Source organism: Gobio gobio (assembly GCF_949357685.1).
Source record: "Gobio gobio genome assembly, chromosome: 23".
NCBI classification, from domain to species: domain Eukaryota; kingdom Metazoa; phylum Chordata; class Actinopteri; order Cypriniformes; family Gobionidae; genus Gobio; species Gobio gobio.
This window is the reverse complement of record NC_137119.1, coordinates 31,658,531-31,680,805: the sequence shown is the minus strand read 5'-3', so window position 1 is coordinate 31,680,805 and position 22,275 is coordinate 31,658,531. Positions and strand designations below refer to the sequence as shown.

Genomic DNA, 22,275 nt, shown 5'->3' with positions numbered 1-22,275 from the left:
AATGTTTAAATCCAGTGAAATTAGCAATTTTAACCAGGACATGGACTGTGGCCGTGTGTCGCCTATCAATGACATCACACCCACGTTAGCCTCGATTTCAGTGTTTTATTTTGTAGAAACAATGGAAACACCAAAGACGCTTTTAATATATTATGCGTTTTATTAGACAGGTGAGCAACTGTTTGAATACATTCATCGACAAAAAAACGAATGTAATATATTGTTATATAGCTCAACACAGTCTTGTTGTTTAAATCTCGTTTTCATGATTCACCGCAAGTACCATGTTTTACCATGCCTAATATTGAGCTTACTGCAGTGTGCAACAAGTGTCTCATAGTAGCCCTCGAGTGAAAAGAGTAGCATTATAACGTAACTTTCAACACACTCAAATAATGTATCTAATATGATAAAACTGCGTTACCCCACATACGCATGACCGGAAAAAGCGAAAGCGCCTGTCTGTGGCATAATAAAAGCTCCACGAAATCCAGGCGTCATCAAGTGTGGTGTATAATGACCTTACATAATGAACCGTTATGTTTTTATTACCTTATAATGAGCCATTTCTATCTTCATACACCGCAGGTCCCCTTACAGTGAAGTCGCCATTTTGCGCCGTTATGTTTCTACTGTAGCCCTAAACGGACAAACTTCTCTACAGAGCGCTAGTTACTCTCTGCTGTCTAAGACGACAACATCTTAGTCCTGTGTCAGCCCCCATAGCTTCTCTATGTACTTCGAAAGGGAGGGGTGAGCGGTGGATGGTTGCAATTCACAACCTCACCACTAGATGCCGCTAAAATTCACCCACTGCACCTTTAAGAGAGACTGAATAAATAAATAAAAAAGAAAGGCGAATCCTAAATTACATCACCACGGGTGGTAAAATCATTTAGTTCTGATCTAAAAAAAAATCGCTAAAATCCAGTTTAAGTGCCTTCATCTTATAAAACGTGCCCTTTCATTAGGAAGGAGTCATGCTGGGAAACCCTCTTAACACCACCCACAGAGAATGAATGAGTCACCAGAGAGGAAACTCATGAGTGATCCACAACTCACCATACAATGTGACTGTCTCCACTGAATATCAAATATCTAACTGTAAATAGACGTCCTCTGAGATATCCAGGGACTGTATCTGTCCTCTCTAGAGAGATAATACAATCATAACAGACAGCCTGCAGGATACAGCTCACCAAACCACCATACTACAGTCTTTAACAAGTCTATATAAAGACTGTGTCAGATATCTGATAAACATGATGCATTTATAAATTTAATCTCAACCTTATAAAGCCTGATATTTCCTGCTTTATGTGGCCAGCTGTTGCTGTTTTGGTAGATTTGCTTGTTCTCCCTAGGCTGCTGATCTGTGCTGCTCTACCATAAGCCTCTCCGTGTTAATAAAGGGCCGTTTGAGTGCCTGAAGTGCTGAATCCCTTACCTTACTGCAGTCTCAGGCACAAACACAGTAGTTATTAAAGAGATAGTTCACATAAAAATGAAATTCTGTCATCGTCTACTCCCCCTTCTATTAATTAGCAGGGTTTTGGAACCTCACACCTCTGAGAGCTCCTTTAGGAGTCTCTATCAGCATAACTCAATCACCACAACGGGCCCAGCTCCTGCTTATAAAAGCCTCTTCAGCTGAAAAATGAATAATTTGCATGGTGACCAGGGGAATATGATGCTGTTCTGTAAATCTACACTGTCAGTTGAGTACAGCGCACTTCCTTTATGAGACTTCATGAACTATTGATGTCAGATTTGTGTGCTGATTGTTCTTTTGAACTGTTCTTTTGTTTTGTTTGAGAGTTAAACGGATATGTAAGAAATACATCATTTTGTTATTAAGTCAAATTGATTTGCAGAGTGTTTGCTGATCATTCATAAAAACAGTATGAAACTCTAAGATGGGTGAAATGCTGAATAGAAACCTATATAGAAACTTAACTGAAAACAGATTTTTTTTTTTTTTTAATTAAATGAAATAAGGAAAATAACTATTAACTGTGATTGTTTTATTATGTACATTATTTTAAAATAAAATAAATAAATTTAAAACAAATTATATTAAATAAGCTGAATAAACATTTAATTATTAAACACGTTTCCAATTATGCACAATTTTTGTAAAATCCATTATGAACTGTATAAAACTGTAAGGTGGGTGAAATCATAATTTGATACAAACTATCATATAGAAAGTAAATCTTTCTTTCTGTGAGAGTAAATTCTCTCTTTTTTATAGTCTATAAATTAAACCAAATATTTATTTTTAATCATTTTTAATATAGAGTATATACACCAATCAGGCACAACATTATGACCACTGGTGAAGTGAATAACACTGATCATCTCTTCATCACGGCACCTGTTAGTGGGCGGGATATATTAGGCAGCAAGTGAACATCCTCAAAGTTGATGTGTTCGAAAAGTTGATGTTTTAGGAAAAATGGGCAAGCGTAAGGATTTGAGCGAGTTTGACAAGGGCCAAATTGTGATGGCTAGACGACTTGGTCAGAGCATCTCCAAAACTGCAGCTCTTGTGGGGTGTTCCCGGTCTGCAGTCAAGTCAAGTCAACTTTATTTATATAGCGCTTTTAACAATGCAGATTGTTTCAAAGCAGCTTCACAGTGTTAAACAGGAAAATAATGCAACAGAATTTTATTCAGCCGTATAGCCGTTCCGGAGAAAACGGTGATGTCATCAGTTCATTTCAATTATCATACAGTGACAGTGTGGGCTTTAGGTCAGTAACTAGATCAGTAATTTAGTTTATATGGTTAATTTAGTTTAATAATTGGATTTATTTGGATATTTAGTTGAAAAATGTATTGGACCACACGGTTTGAGGAGCACAACGAGTTTGAGGTGTTGACTTGGCCTCCATTTTCCCCAAATCATAATCCAATCGAGCATCTGTGGGATGTGCTGAACAAACAAGTCCGATCCATGCCCCACCTCGCAACTTAAAGGAAGTCCTTAAAGGGTCTGCTGCAAACATCTTGAAGCACACCTTCAGGGGTCTAGTGGAATCCATGCCTCGACCGGTCAAGGCTGTTTTGGCTGCAAAAGGGGGACCAACACAATATTAGGAAGGTGGTCATAATGTTATGCCTGATCGGTGTGTGTGTGTATATATACTGTTTTGAGTAAATGATGACAGAATTTTCAGTTTTGTGTGAACTATACTTTTAATGCCTTTTTTATTAAAATGGAAATATATATTGTTTACAAACCAAACAATGCTGCATAATTCAGAAAGTTTACAAAAATGCTGCACATGGTTTTCCGGGAGCACTACTTAGTGATGACTGTTAATCAGTACTATGAACTTTAATCAAATGTATTTAATCAAACAGTCTAAACACACCAATTCACAAAAATAAAGCTTAGGATATAAAGTATGTTTTTTAGACCGACACCATCCAGACCAGCACTGCGTCCAAAACCGAAACCTCCCTGCTATATAGTATGCAAAAAACAGTACGCCAAAAAGAGTAGTATGTCGAATACTGTACATAGTATTTGAAAAACAGTGGGCAAAACGGTCCCCAGATGACCTGATTCTGTGCATTCGATGGACACTTTATTATCCCATGAGGGCACAGGAGGGTCTCTGCCACTGCTCAAGTCCTGAACCACCACAATCCCTCATTTCTTCTCTTGCTGATTAAGACCGAGGGCACAATGTGGGCCGGCTTGACAGCAGCAGATAAAAATACGCCTGCACCCTTCATCACCTTTTAATCAAGAGAGAGATTACACTGTGGCGGTGTGAGCATCTCAGAAACTCTCTCTGCTTTCCTCCGGTACGGATTTAGCCACAGTGTCTAGTGGTTTACTTCCAGGGTTTATGTAATGTTGTAAATACCGTCCTCTCAGTTATAACAGTCATCACTCAAGTGTGACTCTTCTCTAGGACGCAGCACATTGATGTTGACCTACTGTCTCCTCCGGTATCATGTTCATCTGTGTGGATGAATTGTATTAAGGTGCTATATGAGATCTGTTTTAACTCATGGGCTGGCATAACGCCACAACCCATGTCCTTCTCAGCGAGTCCACTGTACTTGTACTGTTATCTCCACAATTCCTCTTTTTTTTAGAGTCTTAATATGTCTTTCTTGTTTCTCTGCAGGCATGCTAACCATCACAGACTTCATCAACATACTTCACAGATACTACAAATCACCCATGGTACGTAATGCACTTTTTCTTATGTTATTTATTTTCTATTTTTAACTCTTAGGCCCGAAATATTCGGACCATTTCATACTCCACTGGCTTCTGGTAAAGGTCGTATGCGAGTCTAGCTCCAGTGACCTCTGACCCGACGTAGGATGTAGGCAAAGCATAAGCTTAGGTGAGAGTAGACACCAAAACAAATAGGGCTGGGCATCAAACTCAAGCTCCTCCCACATTTTTTTAAAAAAAATTCAAGTTTTAGACTTCTAATTCGTGACTGGTATTTTGTTTTGCTCTATCCTTTGCTCTTCCGTGTTCGTCAATACCTCATGCGTCGGGTCAGATGTCACTCTTTCGGCGGAACTAGACTCGCGTACGACCGTTACCGGGAGCCAGTGATTATAATTTAAGTTATAAATATGGATATTTTTCTTACAAAAACGCATCGCTTCACTTCAGAAGGCCTTTATTAACCCTCTTGGAGCCATATGGATTACTTTTATGATGGATGGATGCACTTTTTTGCCCTTCAAAATCTAAGTTAGTATTCACTCTCATTATAAAGCTTGGAAGAGCCAAATAATTTTTTTAATTAACTCCAATTCACCCTTCGCCGGGAGTTTGATTGACAGGCGATCTGACCAATCATAATTCGTTGAATCTGCCATTTTTGTCCGACAAAGCAGTCAAGAGAGTTAGTAGATTAACGTCGGTGGACTTGAACTTGAAAAACGCTGTGTACTGACGTCTTTCCGCGGTTGAAACAACATTCCTTCTGAAGTTCATTCATGTTTATTTAATACTATAAATTAACTAGAAGGATGAGATGATCGCTTCACGAGCGCTACAGCGACCTGTCACCACACATTAAAGAGCCACAAAACGGTATTTATTGTTTACATTACTTAAAAAAATGACAATTTTAGAGTTGAGGCTCTGTTTTATATTAAAAGCAGGGCTCGACATTAAGCATGTTCACGTGCTTGTCCTTTGGACAAGTAAATCTGTCATCCACTTGTCCGAGTAAAAAATGTGCTTGTCCAAAAAAAAAATAATAATAATTGTGTTGTAAATCAAATTTCTTCTGAAGCAATATTCTCACCAGTGTTCAATCAGCTTTGACATATGCATATTTGTGATATTTTTACCTTTTATAAAGGGAATTTTCCCCTAATCTTATTAAATATAGGCTATGATTCAGATTTCCTTTTATATTCTTAAATTGGATCAATAAATTAAATGAGAAGACAACACTGGCTGTTACCAGTCAAATTAAATAATTTACACTGAAAAATTACAACTGCATTAAATAATGTTATGAGATTGTTTAAAATATTTTTTGAATATACAAATAAGAAATGTTGGAAAGATGAAACTAAACCACCAGTAGGTGGCAGCAGGTGACCGTCTGAATGAGTGAGTCATTGAGTCGATTTGTTCAAACGCTGATTCATTCAAGAATGAGGCGGTCGTTTACGAATAGGCCATTCAATCTTTGATTCTATCGATTCGATTAATTCAAAACGCTGGATCATTTACTAACACGTTGTTGCTGTGACACTCGTTCTGCTGTGATCTTTTGGAACTATTTTCACTGCTGAAATAGAACAAAAACACTCAATATTGCATCAAAATGTAAGTGACTTAATGTTAATAATTGTTTATGGAACTGTCATTTTCAGTCGTGATGTTATTCAGGAAAACAGCACTCTTGGTAATGTGACATTGCAACTGTATCATGTTATAAGTATAAATAAACTCCACATTTCTACATTTTTACGGCAGTGTGTTAACTGAGTTTCTCTGTGTGAGCGGTGCACATTTCTTTTGATTTCTCCTCGAGAGGCTGCGCGAGCGTAAACAGTGCAACGTTAGTTACCGTCAGTTCATTATACATTGTTATCATTCACTGTCAATCGCCACTTACAGTAATGAATGCAGAATCATTCTTGCATTTGGGTGATTCCCTAGTTATTTTTGTTTTGACGTTTTATCAGGCTACTTGTCCGTCGGGCAAGTAAAATTCTCTTTCACTTGCCCCTTCAAAAAATCCACTTGTCCCGGACAAGCGGTAATGTCGAGCCCTGATATTAAAAGTAACTTGCTCTGTCCTGTCTGTCAGTGCGTTGTTTTTGCACTGCGATGTGTTTTTCATTGCGTGAGAATGTGTGTGGTGTGAGAGCGCGGCTTGTCGGACATAGCAACAGTAACTAAAGGGGGCGGGTTATTGCGAATGGTCAATTGTGTTTGGCTACAAGATGAAAGTTATATCATATATATCTTATATATATATATATATATATATAAATATATATGTATATGTAACTCTCTTAAAGGTGCACTGTGTACATTTTAGCTGTATCTAGGGATGAGGTTGCGAATTGCAACCGCTCACCCCTCCTTTCGAAGCACATAGGGAAGCTACGGTGGCCGACACAGGACAAAGATGTTGTCGTCTGAGACAGCAGAGAGTGACTAGCGCTCTGTAGAGAAGTTTGTCCGTTCATGGCTACTGTAGAAACATGGCGGCACAAAATGGCGATTTCACTGTAAGGGGACCCGCTGTGTATTTAGATATAAATTGCTCATTCTAAGGTAATAAAAACATTACGGTTCATTATGTAAGGTCTTTATACACCACAGAAAACATTTCTGTCAATAGATCCTCATAAATATTACACACTGTACCTTTAAGTGACTTTTTTGGGGGGTTCCTTAGTACTTCCCTGATAGCAAGTGTACATGTGTACAGTAAAAGTGCTGCATTTAGCTTTGCCGGCTGGCAAATGGGCCTTGTATAGCCATGAGCTTTTTGTGAACCTCACGTCATTTTAAAATAACCTACAGCACTTTGGCTCCTGAGCTCAGTGTGATCCTGAACACAGACATGGCCCCAGAAACACCTCAGTGTTTGTTGTTGCCTTTTGTGCCAATAATTGCTCCCGCAAAGAGTTGCTTACTATATAATTCATAGCCTCAAATCCGCCGTACAACTTCTCTTCCTGCTCATCAGTATTCATATTCAGAGTCAAAGAAACCACTTAATCGCTTTGAATAAATGTAACATCCTCTCTCATTTATTTTCGAATCTAAACGCCCCATCAGTTTTATTCTGCAGGGACAGGAAGTAGTTGAGAATGCTGTAAAGCTTCTTCCTGCGCTTCGAGGGAAAGCACAGCTGTGGCTTAATTATTTATCATCGTGTGTGTATGCTACATACTGACGACGATCTCTAATAGACTCTAACTCCACACGTCCATGTGTTTGTCAATTGGCAGGGTGTGTTTTGAAGAGTGAGCTGTTTTTAGGGACGCACCATGATTTTTACCATGAAACCATTTACAGTTATACTTTACAGTTCAAAAGTTTGGGGTCAGTAAGATATTTTTCAAAAAAAGTCTCTTTTGCAGTGGACTTTATATCTAATGGAAGAATATGCCCCCTTTAATTACTGGCACACACTCGCTAACACTCTCTTCCCAGCATTTCTCCCCAGAGCCTCCAAGAAATCGTGAGCTTCAGCATTAACCCATTTTCATCTCCCATCGGTCATTATCACGCACTGAAAGGTGCACACACGCATGCAGGCACTCGTGCACACGGTAATCATTAGCTAACATATGGAACCAGGAGCCTGTGCATCCTCTGATCAGCCGTGCTTTTATGATTCGTCATGTGGGTTTAGACGTTACCCTGAATCTTTAATTGATGCTCCTGTGGGAATCCTGCTGTTTAGGTGATCTGTGTCTCACTTTCACTCAGTCAGTGTTTTCGCTCTTAAGGGTCAGGACTACACTGCTATATCTCTTTTTCCCAGTTTCAGGATTTTTTGGGTTTTACGAAACTTGGACCTCGTCTGTCTTTCTCATCTGTCTCATTGGTCAACACATGCTCATGTCTGATTGTGTTGCAGGAAAAGTTCAAATTTTCTTTGAAAATGAAGTTGGTCCAATGAAGGGTGTTAACGCAATGAGTTTTTAACCTATTTAGTTAACACTTTACAATAAGGTTTCATTAATTAACATGAACTAAGAATAAACAATATTTCTACAGCATGTATTTATCTTAGTTAATTTTAAAGAGATAGTTCACCCAAAAATTTAAATTCTGTCGTCATTTACTCACCCTCAAGTTGTTCCAAACCTGTATGAGTTTCTTTGTTCTGCTGAAAACAAAATAATATATTTTTAAGAATGTTTGTAACCAAGCAGATAGAGCAACCATTGACTACCATAGTAGGGGGAAAAAACTATGGTAGTCAATGGTTGCTCCATCTGCTTTGTTACAAAATTCTTCAAAATATCTTCTTTTGTGTTCAGCAGAACAAAGAAACTCACACAGGTTTGGAACAACTTGAGGGTGAGTAAATGACGACAGAATTTTCATTTTTGGGTGAACTATCCCTTTAATGTCAACATTTACTCATTAACTTTATTTAATGCACTGTGAACTAACATGAACAGTGGACAGCTGTATTTTAACTAACTTAAACAAAGATTAATAATACTGTACAAATGTATTGCTCATCGTTAGTTCATGGTAGTTGATACTTTATCTAATATTTTAAATTGACCTTGCTGTAAAGTGTTACCATTATTTATCACAAAATATGCTCATCTACGTAGTAATAATAATAATAATAATAATAGTTATCAGTTACATATTACTATTATATTATCCTTTAATTCAGAATTGTATATGCTTTCCAATAATTGTATACTAATCATGTATAATAATTGTATGTAATATTTAAATATAAATAATAACAATAATATTTATTATAAATAAATATGTATTAACAGTCACATTGCTATTATATGTAACCTATAATTCAGACATGTAAATGTTTTTAATAATTGTATACAAATAATTTATAACATTTTTATGTAATAATAATATTAATGACAATAATAATAATAATTATTATTATTATTATAAATAAATAAATATGTATTAACAGTTACATATTGCTATCATATTGGCCTGTAATTCAGAATTGTATATGCTTTTCAATAATTGTATACTAATCATGTATAATAATTGTATGTAATATTTAAATATAAATAATAACAATAATATTTATTATAAATAAATATGTATTAACAGTCACATTGCTTTTATATGTAACCTATAATTCAGACATTTAAATGTTTTTAATAATTGTATGCAAATAATTTATAACATTTTTATGTAATAATAATATTAATGACAATAATAATAATAATAATTATAAATAAATATGTATTAACAGTTACATATTGCTATCATATTAGCCTATAATTCAGAATTGTATATGCTTTTTAATAATTGTATATTAATAATTTATAATATTTCAATGTAATAATAATAATATTTAAATATAATAATAATTATAATAATGACAACAGTTATTATTATTATAAAGATTATATGTATTAACAGTTAAATATTTCTATTATATGTAACCTATAATTCAGATATTTATATGCATTTTAATAATTGTATACTAATTTATAATAGCGCTACTAAAAAATTATATTTAAATATAATAATAATAATAGTAATATTATAATTTGACAATTGATACATTTATCATTATTATTATGATTATTATACTGTGAGAATTTCATTATTATGTGAATGTTTGTAATTTGAGTAATGGTCTCTTGTTTTGGTTCAGGTACAAATCTATGAGCTTGAGGAGCATAAAATTGAGACGTGGAGAGGTAAGACATTTTCACAGGTGTTTTTTCCCCAGTGTTTTCTGGTTTGTTTTCTAGATGTTTAATTATTTATTTATTTTTTACAACAGAGCTCTATCTACAAGAAACATTTAAGCCTTTAGTGAACATATCTCCAGATGCAAGGTAAGAGCAGTTCTTTTGTGTTGACATGCATGTTACTCTTACCCTTTCAGTGGGTTAATCGTATATATTGAATAGGACTTGTCTTTTCCCTGCAGCTTTTTGACAGTACATTAGTGTATTGAACCGCTAGAGTTCCTTTAGTAAACCACAAACCCTTTTCCTCTCATATATTGCACTTTCCTATAAGTATTGTGCTGTTTGCTCATATTTTCAGTGTGTTAAATTATTCAGTGCACGTCGCCTTGGAAGAGCAAACCATCAGGGTCCTCTGAAGTCGCCCTTCTATTCCTCGGGTCATGGCGGTGAAATTGACTTTCTCTGTCTCTATATCGTGTGTTTCAGCATATTTGATGCAGTGTATTCACTGATCAAAAACAAGATCCACCGGTTGCCCGTCATCGACCCCGTCACTGGAAATGCACTTTACATTTTGACGCACAAAAGGATCCTGAAATTCCTTCAGCTGTTTGTAAGTTCATCAATATATTTATTCGGTGTTTAAATTGTGCATTTAGTACGATTTTATGGTGACAGTTTTTTGGGGCGGGGTTTGGGGTTTAAAGCTACACTATGTAACTTTTCCGTCCACTAGAGGTCGCCTGTTCAAAACAAAGGCGTAGTTTGATGACCGCACGTTTGAGCGCAGAATCTCGGGACATGTGGTCTTCACCTCACAGCCGGTGGGAAACAGTCAGGATAGGACTCGGGCAGAAATCATGTTCATGGATGTGATTATTAACATTACTGTAGTCTGAAACAGAGCAGGCCCGAGTGTTGTGGAGCTGAGCAAGGCCGCAGGAGCGATTGAAGAGCGGGACTGTTATTATGGCATAGTCGCTGGCGGGACTTTTATTATGACACGGTTGCCGGCGCCACTTCCTCTTTTCCAGTCATGAGTATGAGGTAACGCAACTCTGTTTATCGTATTAGATATATCTGAGTGTGTTGAAAAGGAAGTTATGACGTTCGCTCGGCGGCTGCTATGACACTTGTTCACAATGCAGTGAGAGTAAAGTGTTTCACTGAATAAAACCGGAAACCGAGGGTGACGCAGATATGACGCAATCGACAGGCGACTCCCTCACACGCAAAGCTCACACGTCCCGGTTCCTTGGTTAAAATAGCAATTTTCTCACGATTTACAAATAGTTGAAAACATTTGGGATATTCTAAGTACTCAACTGAACAAAATATATAACACTGGCCTAGTGGTTTCTGGATATTTTACTGCAAAAATCCTACATAGTTCACCTTTAACCGATGCTGTAATAAAATGCCCAGTCATTTCCTCTAGAGTGAATGAGGAAGGAATGAAAAAGTGCAGAGGAAAGGGAGGGGTAGAACAGACGAAGAGGCAGAGAATAGCCTCTAGATTTATGGAATCGATCTGATCACATTTGCATGGGCTTTTATAAGTTTCAACAATGTAAACTGCTTCCATCTCTCAGGAAAATGTCACATAAAGACTTTGAAAGAGAGACATTGATGTCTGAGCAATACAGCTTTTACGTCGCAAGGGAAAGAATTGTCTGAAAGTGTTTTGTATGACAAAGGCCATGCAGCCAATAAAATTCCTATGGGCCTTATCATACACCCGGTGCAATGCGACGGCAGATGCGACGCAGTTCTCATTTTTACGTCCAGCGCCACGTTGTTTAAATAGCAAATGCACTCGCGGCCATCTCTTCGCCCATGGGCGTGCTGGTCTGAAAACAAGGTGTGATCAGGTGCATTGTTGGCACATTGCTATTTTGAGGCAACTAAAAACGACTGCGCCGAATTTTTTGTGTTATTTAAAGGGTGTGTTAGTAATATGCACCTATAGACAAGTGCACAATGTGTGTACACTCTGCTTATTACACACTCAGGGACGCACAGCAGCACACAAACATTTTTAAATATTAAAAATAAAAGAATTTAGGGCTGTTTAACGATTAATCGTGACTAATCGCATCCAAAATAAAAGTTTGTATTTACATAATATATCTATGTGTGCTGTGTATAATTATTATGTATATTTGAATACATACGCATACATGTATATATTTTAAGAAATAGCTGCATGTATATACTGTATATATATTTATATCATGTAAATTATATATAAATATAAATATTTTATATATAAATATTTTTTTCCCTTAAATATAAACATGCATGTGTGTGTATTTATATATATATACATAATAATTATACACAGCACACATGGATATATTATGTAAATACAAACTTTTATTTTGGATGCGATTAGTCGCGATTAATCGTTTAACAGCTCTAAAAGAATTCCTCTCTGGAGAAGTGTTCAGTCTTTCTGCTCACAAATTCCGCCATATAAATAGCAAATCTGTCATGGTGCAAGCGCAACTGGCTTTTAAAGGGAATGGGAGATGAGACTCTGATTGGTTTATTGCACGTTACGCCCAAAACACACCCATGACTCATTAAGAGACTAAGTACAACCCTTTTGGACCATGCTCCTGGTCGTTAAACTAGCAAAAGTGGATTCGGACACACCCTAAGTACACCTGTGCCATGCGCTTCAGACCATGCACTCGGATCGTTAAAATAGGGCCCTTTATGTTTTTATGTAGTGTGAATTATGAAATATTCAAAATTAGACACAGTATCTTTGGTTTGTGTGTTTCAGGTCTGTGAGATGCCAAAGCCTGCCTTTATGAAGCAGACGCTGGAGGAGCTCAGCATCGGGACCTACAGCAACATCGCCTTCATTCACCCCGACACGCCAATCATCAAAGCACTCAGCATCTTTGTGGAGAGGAGAGTGTCAGCACTGCCTGTGGTGGATGAGTCAGGTATGATTCAAGAGAAAGAAAAAAAACAGATATTGTTGAGTGCAAGTGTCCACCCACTTTTTCAGCTGAGTTGGTTCCAAAAGTATTTTTTCCATTCATTTCTCCATATTTAAAAAAAGTCTTTGTCAAAGCGTTATAAGCCATGAACCAAGTCAACCAGCTATGAGGTGAATCAGAACATTAAAAACTTTGATTTGAAGCAAAAAAAGCATTTGAAAATAGGGCAAAAAGGAACAAAACAGTGTACTTAATGGGTAAGAAAGAACTACAATCCTACAAAGCTTCACGAGCAGCAGCATCAAATTAAAAATGATGCGAGAAATACAAAATAATCATTTATAAATGTTGATTATTTATATATTTACATTTATGCATTTGGCAGACGCTTTTATCCAAAGCGACTTACCTTGCATTCAAGGTACACATTTTACATTTTAGATTTATTTTATATAATTATATATATTTATAATAATTATTTTATTATTATATTTTTTTATACACATTCCCATTGCTTCATGGAGTCTCAAAGTCTTTAAAGGTTTATTAGTTAAAAATAAATTTCCCTATGGAGAAAATAAATTTTTACTTCAGGAACCCAACTGTTGTACACTATATATTATATTACAGTCATGAAATTGTGTTATTTAAAACTTAATGGCTTTTTTCTATTTTTGACTTTCAGGAAAAGTTGTAGATATTTATTCCAAATTTGATGTCATTGTAAGTATATTATGTATTTTATTGTTTTTTGCGCTTGACCTATACACCAGACATTCATTATCTTTGTGTGTGTTTGTAGAATCTTGCTGCTGAAAAGACGTACAACAACCTGGACATTAGCGTGACACAGGCGCTGATGCACAGGTCACAGTACTTTGAAGGGGTCATGAAGTGCAACAGATTAGAGACACTGGAAACGATTGTAGATCGGATAGTCAAGGCTGAGGTGAGCTTTCCTACTCTCTTTCTTTGTGTCTTCATCTATCTGCAACATTGATATTATGACCTGCTTAGTTTGAGGTATTCTAGAGCTGCTCTAGTTAGTTCTACAGTCACTCTTGGTCAATAGATATTATATAGCTTCTCTTGGAAACAGAAATTCAACAGTTACCCTTGCTCTTGGCAATCAAACAGATTTTCAAAAGTTGCTCTAGCTCCTCATTCTAGTGTGGCTCTTTTCTATTCTTTAGCGGCTTTTGTTCACTATAGATATTCTACAGCTACTCTTTGTCCTTATAGGTGAAACGTTGAGTTGTTGAGAAAATATTTGGGAGGGAGTCACTCTTGATAATATATATTCTACAGTAGGCCTGTCGCGATTGGTCGATACAATCGACTGCGTTGACGCTGTTAATTAGTCGACGTCAATATTTTTAGTCGACTGGGTAAGTTGGGTACGATATGAAATTGTATTAGTACCGGTACTTTAAAAATGACAGCACTCTAATAAGAGCAGTATTTCTTAATTTGCGTTGATGTGTGACAGCAGGAGTGAGGACGTGTGTGTGAGCTCTGCTTCCACCGTTCACTTAACAATGGAAGCAGAACAGTCAAATATATTCATGCAGCTCAGGAAAAAGAAAGCAACAGAAAAGTGCAGCACGGCCGGGATGTAGTCTTTCACTCAGACAGGCGGATTATTGAGTTTGAATGGTAAAAAATATGTAAAAAAAATTTGCCGCGGTATCGATTCAATATCGATATTAAGGTATTTTAGTCTGGTATCGTATCGAAGTCATAATTTTGGTATCGTGACAACACTATTCTACATAAGAAGTATTTGCTGATCTCTTTTTTTTTATGTTGGTTTACAAATTTGTACCTTTTTAAATTTTTACTCTTTTGGTTTTACATTTTGTCAAGGGCTTGTTTACATTTATAATGTTTTTATAGTACACTACTGAATGCCAAAGTTGCAAGTTAAATTAAATGTTTTTAAGTAAAATTGTTGAAAATTATTGTGATAAATTAGTCGATAGATTAATCGATAGATTAATCGATATAAAAATAGTCGTTAGTGGCAGCCCTATTCCAGAGCTGCTCTTTGTAATAGATATTATACATCTGCTCTGGTAACATTCAATAGTTGCCCTAGCTCAGTGGTCGGGAACCTATGGCTCGCGAGCCACACCTGGCTCTTTGACAAAAATAATGTGGCTCAGGTCTCTCACCCTTTACCAACAAATGATCGATAAAAAAAATTAGACACATCAACAGAGATCCGCTCTCTGCAGAAAAAAGCAGCCAATTACAATTCCCTTGTTGTACAGCCTGCCGAAGTTAATGAAACGTATGATAATAGCTAATATTCAAGTTGTACCGGCCGCGCGTGTTCAGTGCTGTTCGCGAGTGTCACGAGTCGTGACAGCAATCAATGCCCACTTACGTTTCTGTGGTAACAGCTTCTGCACTGGGATTCAAGCAGCTGTAGCTTGTTTAAGGTAACAGAAAACCGTTTTTTAGAACAGCAGCGAAAATGTAAAAGTAGGCTATACAAACTTTAATATATCCTTTTATTGAAACTGGTGCTCTGCTGTGGAAAGAGACATTTTGAAACATTTCACCCGCGGGCGCGGGGCGATAAATAAATGTGTATTTATGATAATCCACTCAGATTTCAGTTGACGAAAATAAATGATAAAAGCGTGATAAGTCGCGAATGCAACTGAATTACTGACAGGATGTTGTGCACGCGCTCCGAGCACAACACGGACAAGCACAGCTTTGAGTATTCGAGTATTCACGTAAACACAGTAGATGTTCACACACACAAATTTAGCTGCGTTTCCACCGCAGGAACTTTCCCCAGGAACTAGGAACTTTGGGGTGGTACTCGGTGTGTTTCGACCGCAGGAACTGGGGTCTAAATGAAGTTCCGGGTAAATATTTCCCCCTCCAAACGGCCCTGCTCCCGGGGTAGTACTTATTCAAAGTTCGGGAACTTTCGGGGGTGGGACTTGGGCGCTGAACATTTGGATTGGTTGAACTCACGCAGTATTTTATTTCAACCGGCATTTTTAAAAGTCTTTTGCGAGGTTCGTTCTGCGTTCAGTAAATATCAGTCTTGCTCTTGATCTGTCCGATGGCGCGCGTTCGTCTCAGCAATCTCACGGTCAATGTCCGTAATAATAGCTGACAACATACGTTGTCTTATTTTAAATCTAGCTTTACGAGCTTTCAGAATACGCTTTAGTATCAGTGCTCGTCTCTTTTCCACCGTTTTGTTAATGACCTCTTTATTAAAACAATACATAACTACCAAAAGCAGCGCTGCTTGCATCTCCTTGTTATTGTTGCAGACAGTGTCGCGCAAAAATTATTCCTGTCCGTCGCTGACTGGGAGGAGCAGCAGCCGCGCACAGTCCTACATCACCGGACTAATTTTCCTAATCTTCCTGGTACTTTAGACTGCAGTGGAAACGCAGACAGTAGCAGATCTCGGGGGAAAAAAGTTCCTGTAAAAACAGTTCCTGGTACAAATTGTACCGGGTAATTTTGGTGGAAACGCGGCTAAGAGGATTTATAACTCAACCTCACAAAGCCCTGCACACTTAATTCCATATTGCAACTTATTTATTGTTTGCTGCATATGTGTTTGTTTTTTGTTTGTGTTTGTTATGGACCTAATAATTACTATTGTTGAAATTTTATTGGGGAAAAAAAGCATGTTTTTTAATAATAATTTAATATTATTTTTTACTGTGGCTCTTTTGGAAAAATGCATTAACCAAAAAATGAAAAAATGGTTCCCGACCCCTGCTCTAGCTCCTTGTAGTGGAATATTTAGATCTTGGAATTGCTCTGTTTATTATTATTATTAGGACTTGTTCTTTTTAGAGGAAATATTTTACAGTTGCTCTTGGCAGTAAGAGAAACTCTTGCTTTAGATCACTTATAGAAGAGAGATTCTAGAGCTACTGGATATTAGATGCCTATCCAGCTGCTCTAATTCACTATAGAGAAAATATTTGAGAGATTTTATTGGTTTTCACTCTTGCTTCTTAATATTTTAGAGCTGCTATGCAAGTTTTAGAGCTACTCTAGGTAGAGATTTTCTAGATCTATTCGGTGTCGTAGAAACTCTAGGGCTGCTCTTGATGCTGATGTCTCTGTTTTCAATCAGGTGCACAGGCTGGTGGTGGTAGATGAGGACGGCAGCATCGTGGGCATCGTCTCTCTGTCGGACATCCTCCAGGCACTCGTTCTTAACCCCACAGGTATAAATGCTCAGCATTCCTAAAGCTCATTTCCAGTAGGACCCTCCTCATCCCAACCTCTCTTGCCCGAGCCACAGGTACAACATACAACACGCCGCCGCTGCTGGGGTCATGGAGACGATGCATGACCGCTGCCTGGCTCATGATGTGTGCGAGGATGGCATGCTCTTACTGTTTCCAACACAGAACCAAACGGCTTTTATTCCAGAGGGCAGTTGACAAAGGATGTCCACAGTGTGTGTGTTTGTGTGTGCACGCCCACATTTCACCACATATGATTTTGATTAATGACACTTGCAGTACATCAGAGCCCCTCCCACTGCAGGGCTGCCCATCTGCTGATGGATAGTGTCCTGCAGTATTTCAACTCAACCACACTCTGTCCTCTCAACACATAATGTCGTAGGTCTTATTTTTTAAGAGAGAGGTTTCTGTCCCTCCATTGAAAGTCTATTCACCCAAAACTCTGATGTCATAAAGACATCATAAAAGAAATCCATATGAATCAAGCATTTTGAAAAGACAGGATCTCTTTATATGATGAACAGATTTAATTACGATATAAATATAATAATATTGATCAGGGAACGTATATAGAGCACTCAAATATGGTAGACGGAAGCTCAACCATACTTGCTTGAAATGAGAGAACAAACCACTTTGGTTCTTGAAGATGTTCAAACGTGCTAGCCTGGTCCTACCAGACTCTCGTACATTTCATTTGTACAGAGAGTCTGGCCACTCTCCATTGACAAGCGTTAACTTCCTTGAAGGCGGGTACTCTGTTGAAGTTTAAAACTATTGGATCTGCCCAGAGCCACTCTGTATTTGCCATAACCAATCACTAACGTTTGGTCGTGACGCATGTCATCTCAAACGTCATCGACATCAACGTCATCTTTCTCGGCCACTCCCTCAATTCGCTGATTGGACCGGTTAAAATTTGACCGGAGAAAACCAGAGAATATACCGCAATCCCAGACGGTGTACTGAAGGAAAATGAAAATTGAGCAGAAGTACGTAGGAGGGCGGAGCCAGGCTACCAACGTGCTGGTGTAACATGCACCTCATTGGTTCTCGCATGTCGCCGATCAGTGTTTAAATTTAAAAAATTTATGATCCCTTTTATTTTATATTCTGCAAGGGGTATGTAAACTTATGACAAAAATATGACAGATGAACAGAACTGTAGGAGCAGAACTGTTTAACCAATGGAATATGTTACACATGTAGATGACTCATCTAAATCAAAATCACATGGTGGGATATAATACACTTCTCTCTATTTTGTCGGAAAACTCAAACTTTCTGAATTTCCTTCTGAGAGGTCACTGTGTGCTGGGTGCTTGCTTTGTTGGCTGTGAATTTATAACACTGAATATTAATTGCTGCTGTGATGCTGCTAATATTGCAAATAGTATGCATGGATCAAAAGATATTCTGGCCTGTTGTACAGTCCTGCTCCTGGAGATGGCCCTTCCTGCAGAGCAGGGTCAGAAATGGAAACCGAAACGGAAGCTTGGGGCAAAAATGACACCAAAATGAACAAATTCAAGATGAGGTGCAAAAAAGGCAGAACAATTAAACTCAGTTTATTACGTGATAGACGTACAGCACTCAAACTTGTTAAACGGGAGCTCATACGTGATTGCTTGATGTGCAAGAACCATCTCATGTCACACTGCACGTTTGATCTTCAGCAAGAACCAATGAGGTGTATTCTCGTGTTACATCAGCACATTTGAGGTTCTGCAAGAACCAATGAGGTCCATTCTCGTGTTACGTAGCACGTTTGAGCTTCCACAAGAACCAATGAGGTTCATTCTCGTGTTACGCAGCACTTTTGAGGTTCTGCAAGAACCAATGAGGTTCATTCTCGTGTTACGCAGCACGTTTGAGCTTCCTCAAGAACCAATGATGTTCATTCTCGTGTTACGCAGCACGTTTGAGCTTCCGCAAGAACCAATGAGGTTCATTCTCGTGTTACGCAGCACGTTTGAGCTTCCGCAAGAACCAATGAGGTTCATTCTCGTGTTACACAGCACGTTTGAGCTTCCGCAAGAACCAATGAGGTTCATTCTCGTGTTACGCAGCACGTTTGAGCTTCCACAAGAACCAATGAGGTTCATTCTCGTGTTACGCAGCACGTTTGAGCTTCCGCAAGAACCAATGAGGTTCATTCTCGTGTTACGCAGCACGTTTGAGCTTCCGCAAGAACCAATGAGGTTTGTTCTCACATATTAAGCAAGTATGGTTGAACAGACATATTTGAGTGCTCTGTGTGAATAAAAGCCTAAATTCAATCTGTTCATATAAAAAGATCATGTCTTTTTAGAAGACTTGGATTAAACTGCTCGATTCATGTGGATTTCAGAATTTTGGGTGAATAGTCTTTCAGTCGAGGGACTGAAAACTCATTTAATATATCTTCATTTGAGTTTTGAAGATGAATGAAAGTCTATTTCTATGGGTTTGGAACCACATTAATGGCAGGATTTTCATTTTTGGGTGAACTATCCCTTTAATGGAAAAGTTCTGACCCTGCTGCAGAGTCAAGTTTCAGCTTAGGTAAAACACTCTGAACCTGCAAGGACGTTGGAACTAAATGTGGCAGGAAGGCAGATCTCAGAACAGCCCTGGTTGAAGATACATGTTCATGAGCTGCCTACTGGTGGTTATAAGCAGTACTGCAACCAAAAAGAGACCTTTCGTTTACCCAATTGTCTGCTCTCTTACCTTTGCAGGTATGACCAGGAAGGACAGCGGAGCAGAGACAGAGTGATGTGTGCTGAGATTGCTGGGTCATGTGACGTTGCTGGCAGAGACTGGAGTGGAGACCACAAGTTTGAGCCACATCTCAGAAAGAAAGAGGAGAGACCAAGGAACTTGACCTTGATGTGTGCTGTTGGATGGCAAAAGAAGATGTTTAAGAGTGCACAGACTGGTTAATTGGTATATTATTTAATATATGGATGAACGTAGTAGGGCGATTAAGGTGGATCATCTCTTATTCAGAAGGATACTGTGAACTCTGCCTATTATATCACATTAAGCTTCTGCACGCACACTATGATAACTATACTTTTAGCTAGAGCTAAAACTACGCCATCTGGTTTCTGAACAGTGATCTGCGCACAGACTATGGACTGTACCATAATCACCTCTTTTGGGAGGGGGGGTATCTGCGTTTGGAGGGCGTTCAGTAATAATCTCAGTATTCAGTGCATGTTAGGACTGTTTGCTCCTTGTGTGTATATACAATTTTCAGCTTGTGCCGTATGAGCCCAGCTCACATATTTCTACTTTTGACTACACCTCCTAAATTTAGGAACTGTTGTTTATTTCGTTTGGCCTCCAGCTCCCTTTCTCCACCACAATCCCTTTGTAAATGCAGACAGAAATGGTTTCCTCTCTCTCTCTCTGTCTATGGTGCCTTCTGTCCAGCAGTTATCGCCCACTACTGGTTGCCAACAGAACAAGATTAATTGAATGTTTAAATATATCAAAGCGAATGTCGCAGTTGTTACAAAAACCAAAAGCCCCTTTTTGCTGTTTTAGTGTGTCACTAAATGTATTTACTGAAGAGCTCTACATTTCCTCACTTTGGGTGTTCATTATTATCTTGATGTTTTTGAAATGATGCTGTAAATGATAATTGAAATGTTTATTTATTTATATTTAACACTTTTGTAATTTTGAAAGTGATATCTAAGTGTGAGATGGAAAGAACTATTAAGCCCCTATGCAGTAAAACTTGTGCTGAAAAGCAATTCAACCTTAAAATCCCACTTTTTTTTCTGTCCACGAGGCGACTGATTCTTGTTTGTATCGATTGTACTGTACATGCACACAGAGCTTCTGTCTGAAGAATCTACAAGTGCCAGAGAAAGGTATATTTTTCTGTGTATTCAATGTTGTTTGTAATACTTCACATTATCATTTTAAGTTCTCGTTATTTGTTTTGCAGATATGTTAGTGCTGTTGTCATGAGAGGGTAATGTCAAGAGATAAATGCACATCACTGGCATGAGTATGCTAATGGATAATCATACTTTAGATTCATTTTTTATTTCACTGTTAAGTAATAAAAAAGTCTTTGAAACTTTTGTTGTACTTAGATGATTAGTAAAAATGTAACCCCAAAAAAAAGACATTTGGAGATGCTGCTCACGTGCAACGAGTTTGTTGGAGGCCTACCAATTATAACAAAAACAAACAAAAAATTGTGCCTATTCTTTTTTTTTTTTTGTGCCGGGGTTTCCCATATAGAAACAGTATTTATTGCCTCTGAATGTTGTTTTAGAATGTTACAAGTTGTGGAGAAATTCCAGTGAGGAAAAGAAAGTCATTCTTATTCTCAGAACAAACATACACAAAATAACTATTAACGCTATTCACATTAGCCCGTTTAAACTTAAATTTGACACGAAGAGCAGACATGCCAACTTGTTACCTGACGCTTGCAGATTAATATTCACGTACCTGAAGCGGATTCATATCGTCATTCATATTGGACTGGTGCGAGGAACGTGAATATAAAGCGGGCGCGCGCTGCAGTTCCATTTTTCACCACAGAGTCACATTGGAAAACTGCTCGGGTTATGTATATAACCCTTGTTCCCTGAGAAGGGGAACGAGCACTGCATCGGGACGACGCTTTGGGGATGCTCCCTTAGCATCAGCGAATCTGAAACCAGAATGCCAACTAGGCCAATCCGATTGGCGTGCGTGATGACGTCATTGTGACGGCATACCCGGAAGTATAAAAGGGGAGCTGGAACGTAATGGCGGTAGTAATTGCTCTGAAGCATGCGCTCCAGGCGCGCCGAGGTGTGGCGTCGGGATGCAGTGCTCGTTCCCCTTCTCAGGGAACAAGGGTTATATACATAACCCGAGCAGTTCCCTTTCGAGGGAACTCGCACTGCATCGGGACGACGCTTTGGGGAACGAGTACCCACTAGGCCACACCGAAGGGTAGCGCCTGCCCTAGTGTGAAGCCGGAAAACCGGGCACAGCTAGGACTGGAGCACCCTAGCACCAGGCGTCGTAGGGAGATCCAGGCTATAAAACCTGATAAAAGTGTGTGGGGTAGCCCACCCGGCCGCCTCGCAGATATCCTGCAAGGGGACCCCAGAAAGAAGGGCCACCGAAGAGGCCATGCCTCTGGTGGAATGAGCCCTCACGGCCACAGGTGAAGGCAAACT

General features: G+C 38.3%; 1 protein-coding gene across 1 annotated transcript in view; it reads left to right on the top strand.

Annotated features, from left to right (window-relative positions):
• The window catches only part of prkag2a (protein kinase, AMP-activated, gamma 2 non-catalytic subunit a), a 60,225-nt gene extending 38,950 nt beyond the window's left edge, over positions 1 to 21,275 (top strand). Inside the window, exons 6-14 of the mRNA XM_079806522.1 lie at positions 4,149 to 4,207; positions 9,855 to 9,900; positions 9,987 to 10,041; positions 10,384 to 10,510; positions 12,689 to 12,854; positions 13,537 to 13,574; positions 13,654 to 13,800; positions 16,978 to 17,071; positions 19,816 to 21,275. Of these exons, the coding sequence (XP_079662648.1) occupies positions 4,149 to 4,207; positions 9,855 to 9,900; positions 9,987 to 10,041; positions 10,384 to 10,510; positions 12,689 to 12,854; positions 13,537 to 13,574; positions 13,654 to 13,800; positions 16,978 to 17,071; positions 19,816 to 19,853 (770 nt within the window). The 3' untranslated portion in view covers positions 19,854 to 21,275. The remainder of the gene's footprint in view (positions 1 to 4,148; positions 4,208 to 9,854; positions 9,901 to 9,986; positions 10,042 to 10,383; positions 10,511 to 12,688; positions 12,855 to 13,536; positions 13,575 to 13,653; positions 13,801 to 16,977; positions 17,072 to 19,815) is intronic.
• The last annotated feature ends 1,000 nt before the right edge of the window (positions 21,276 to 22,275 follow it).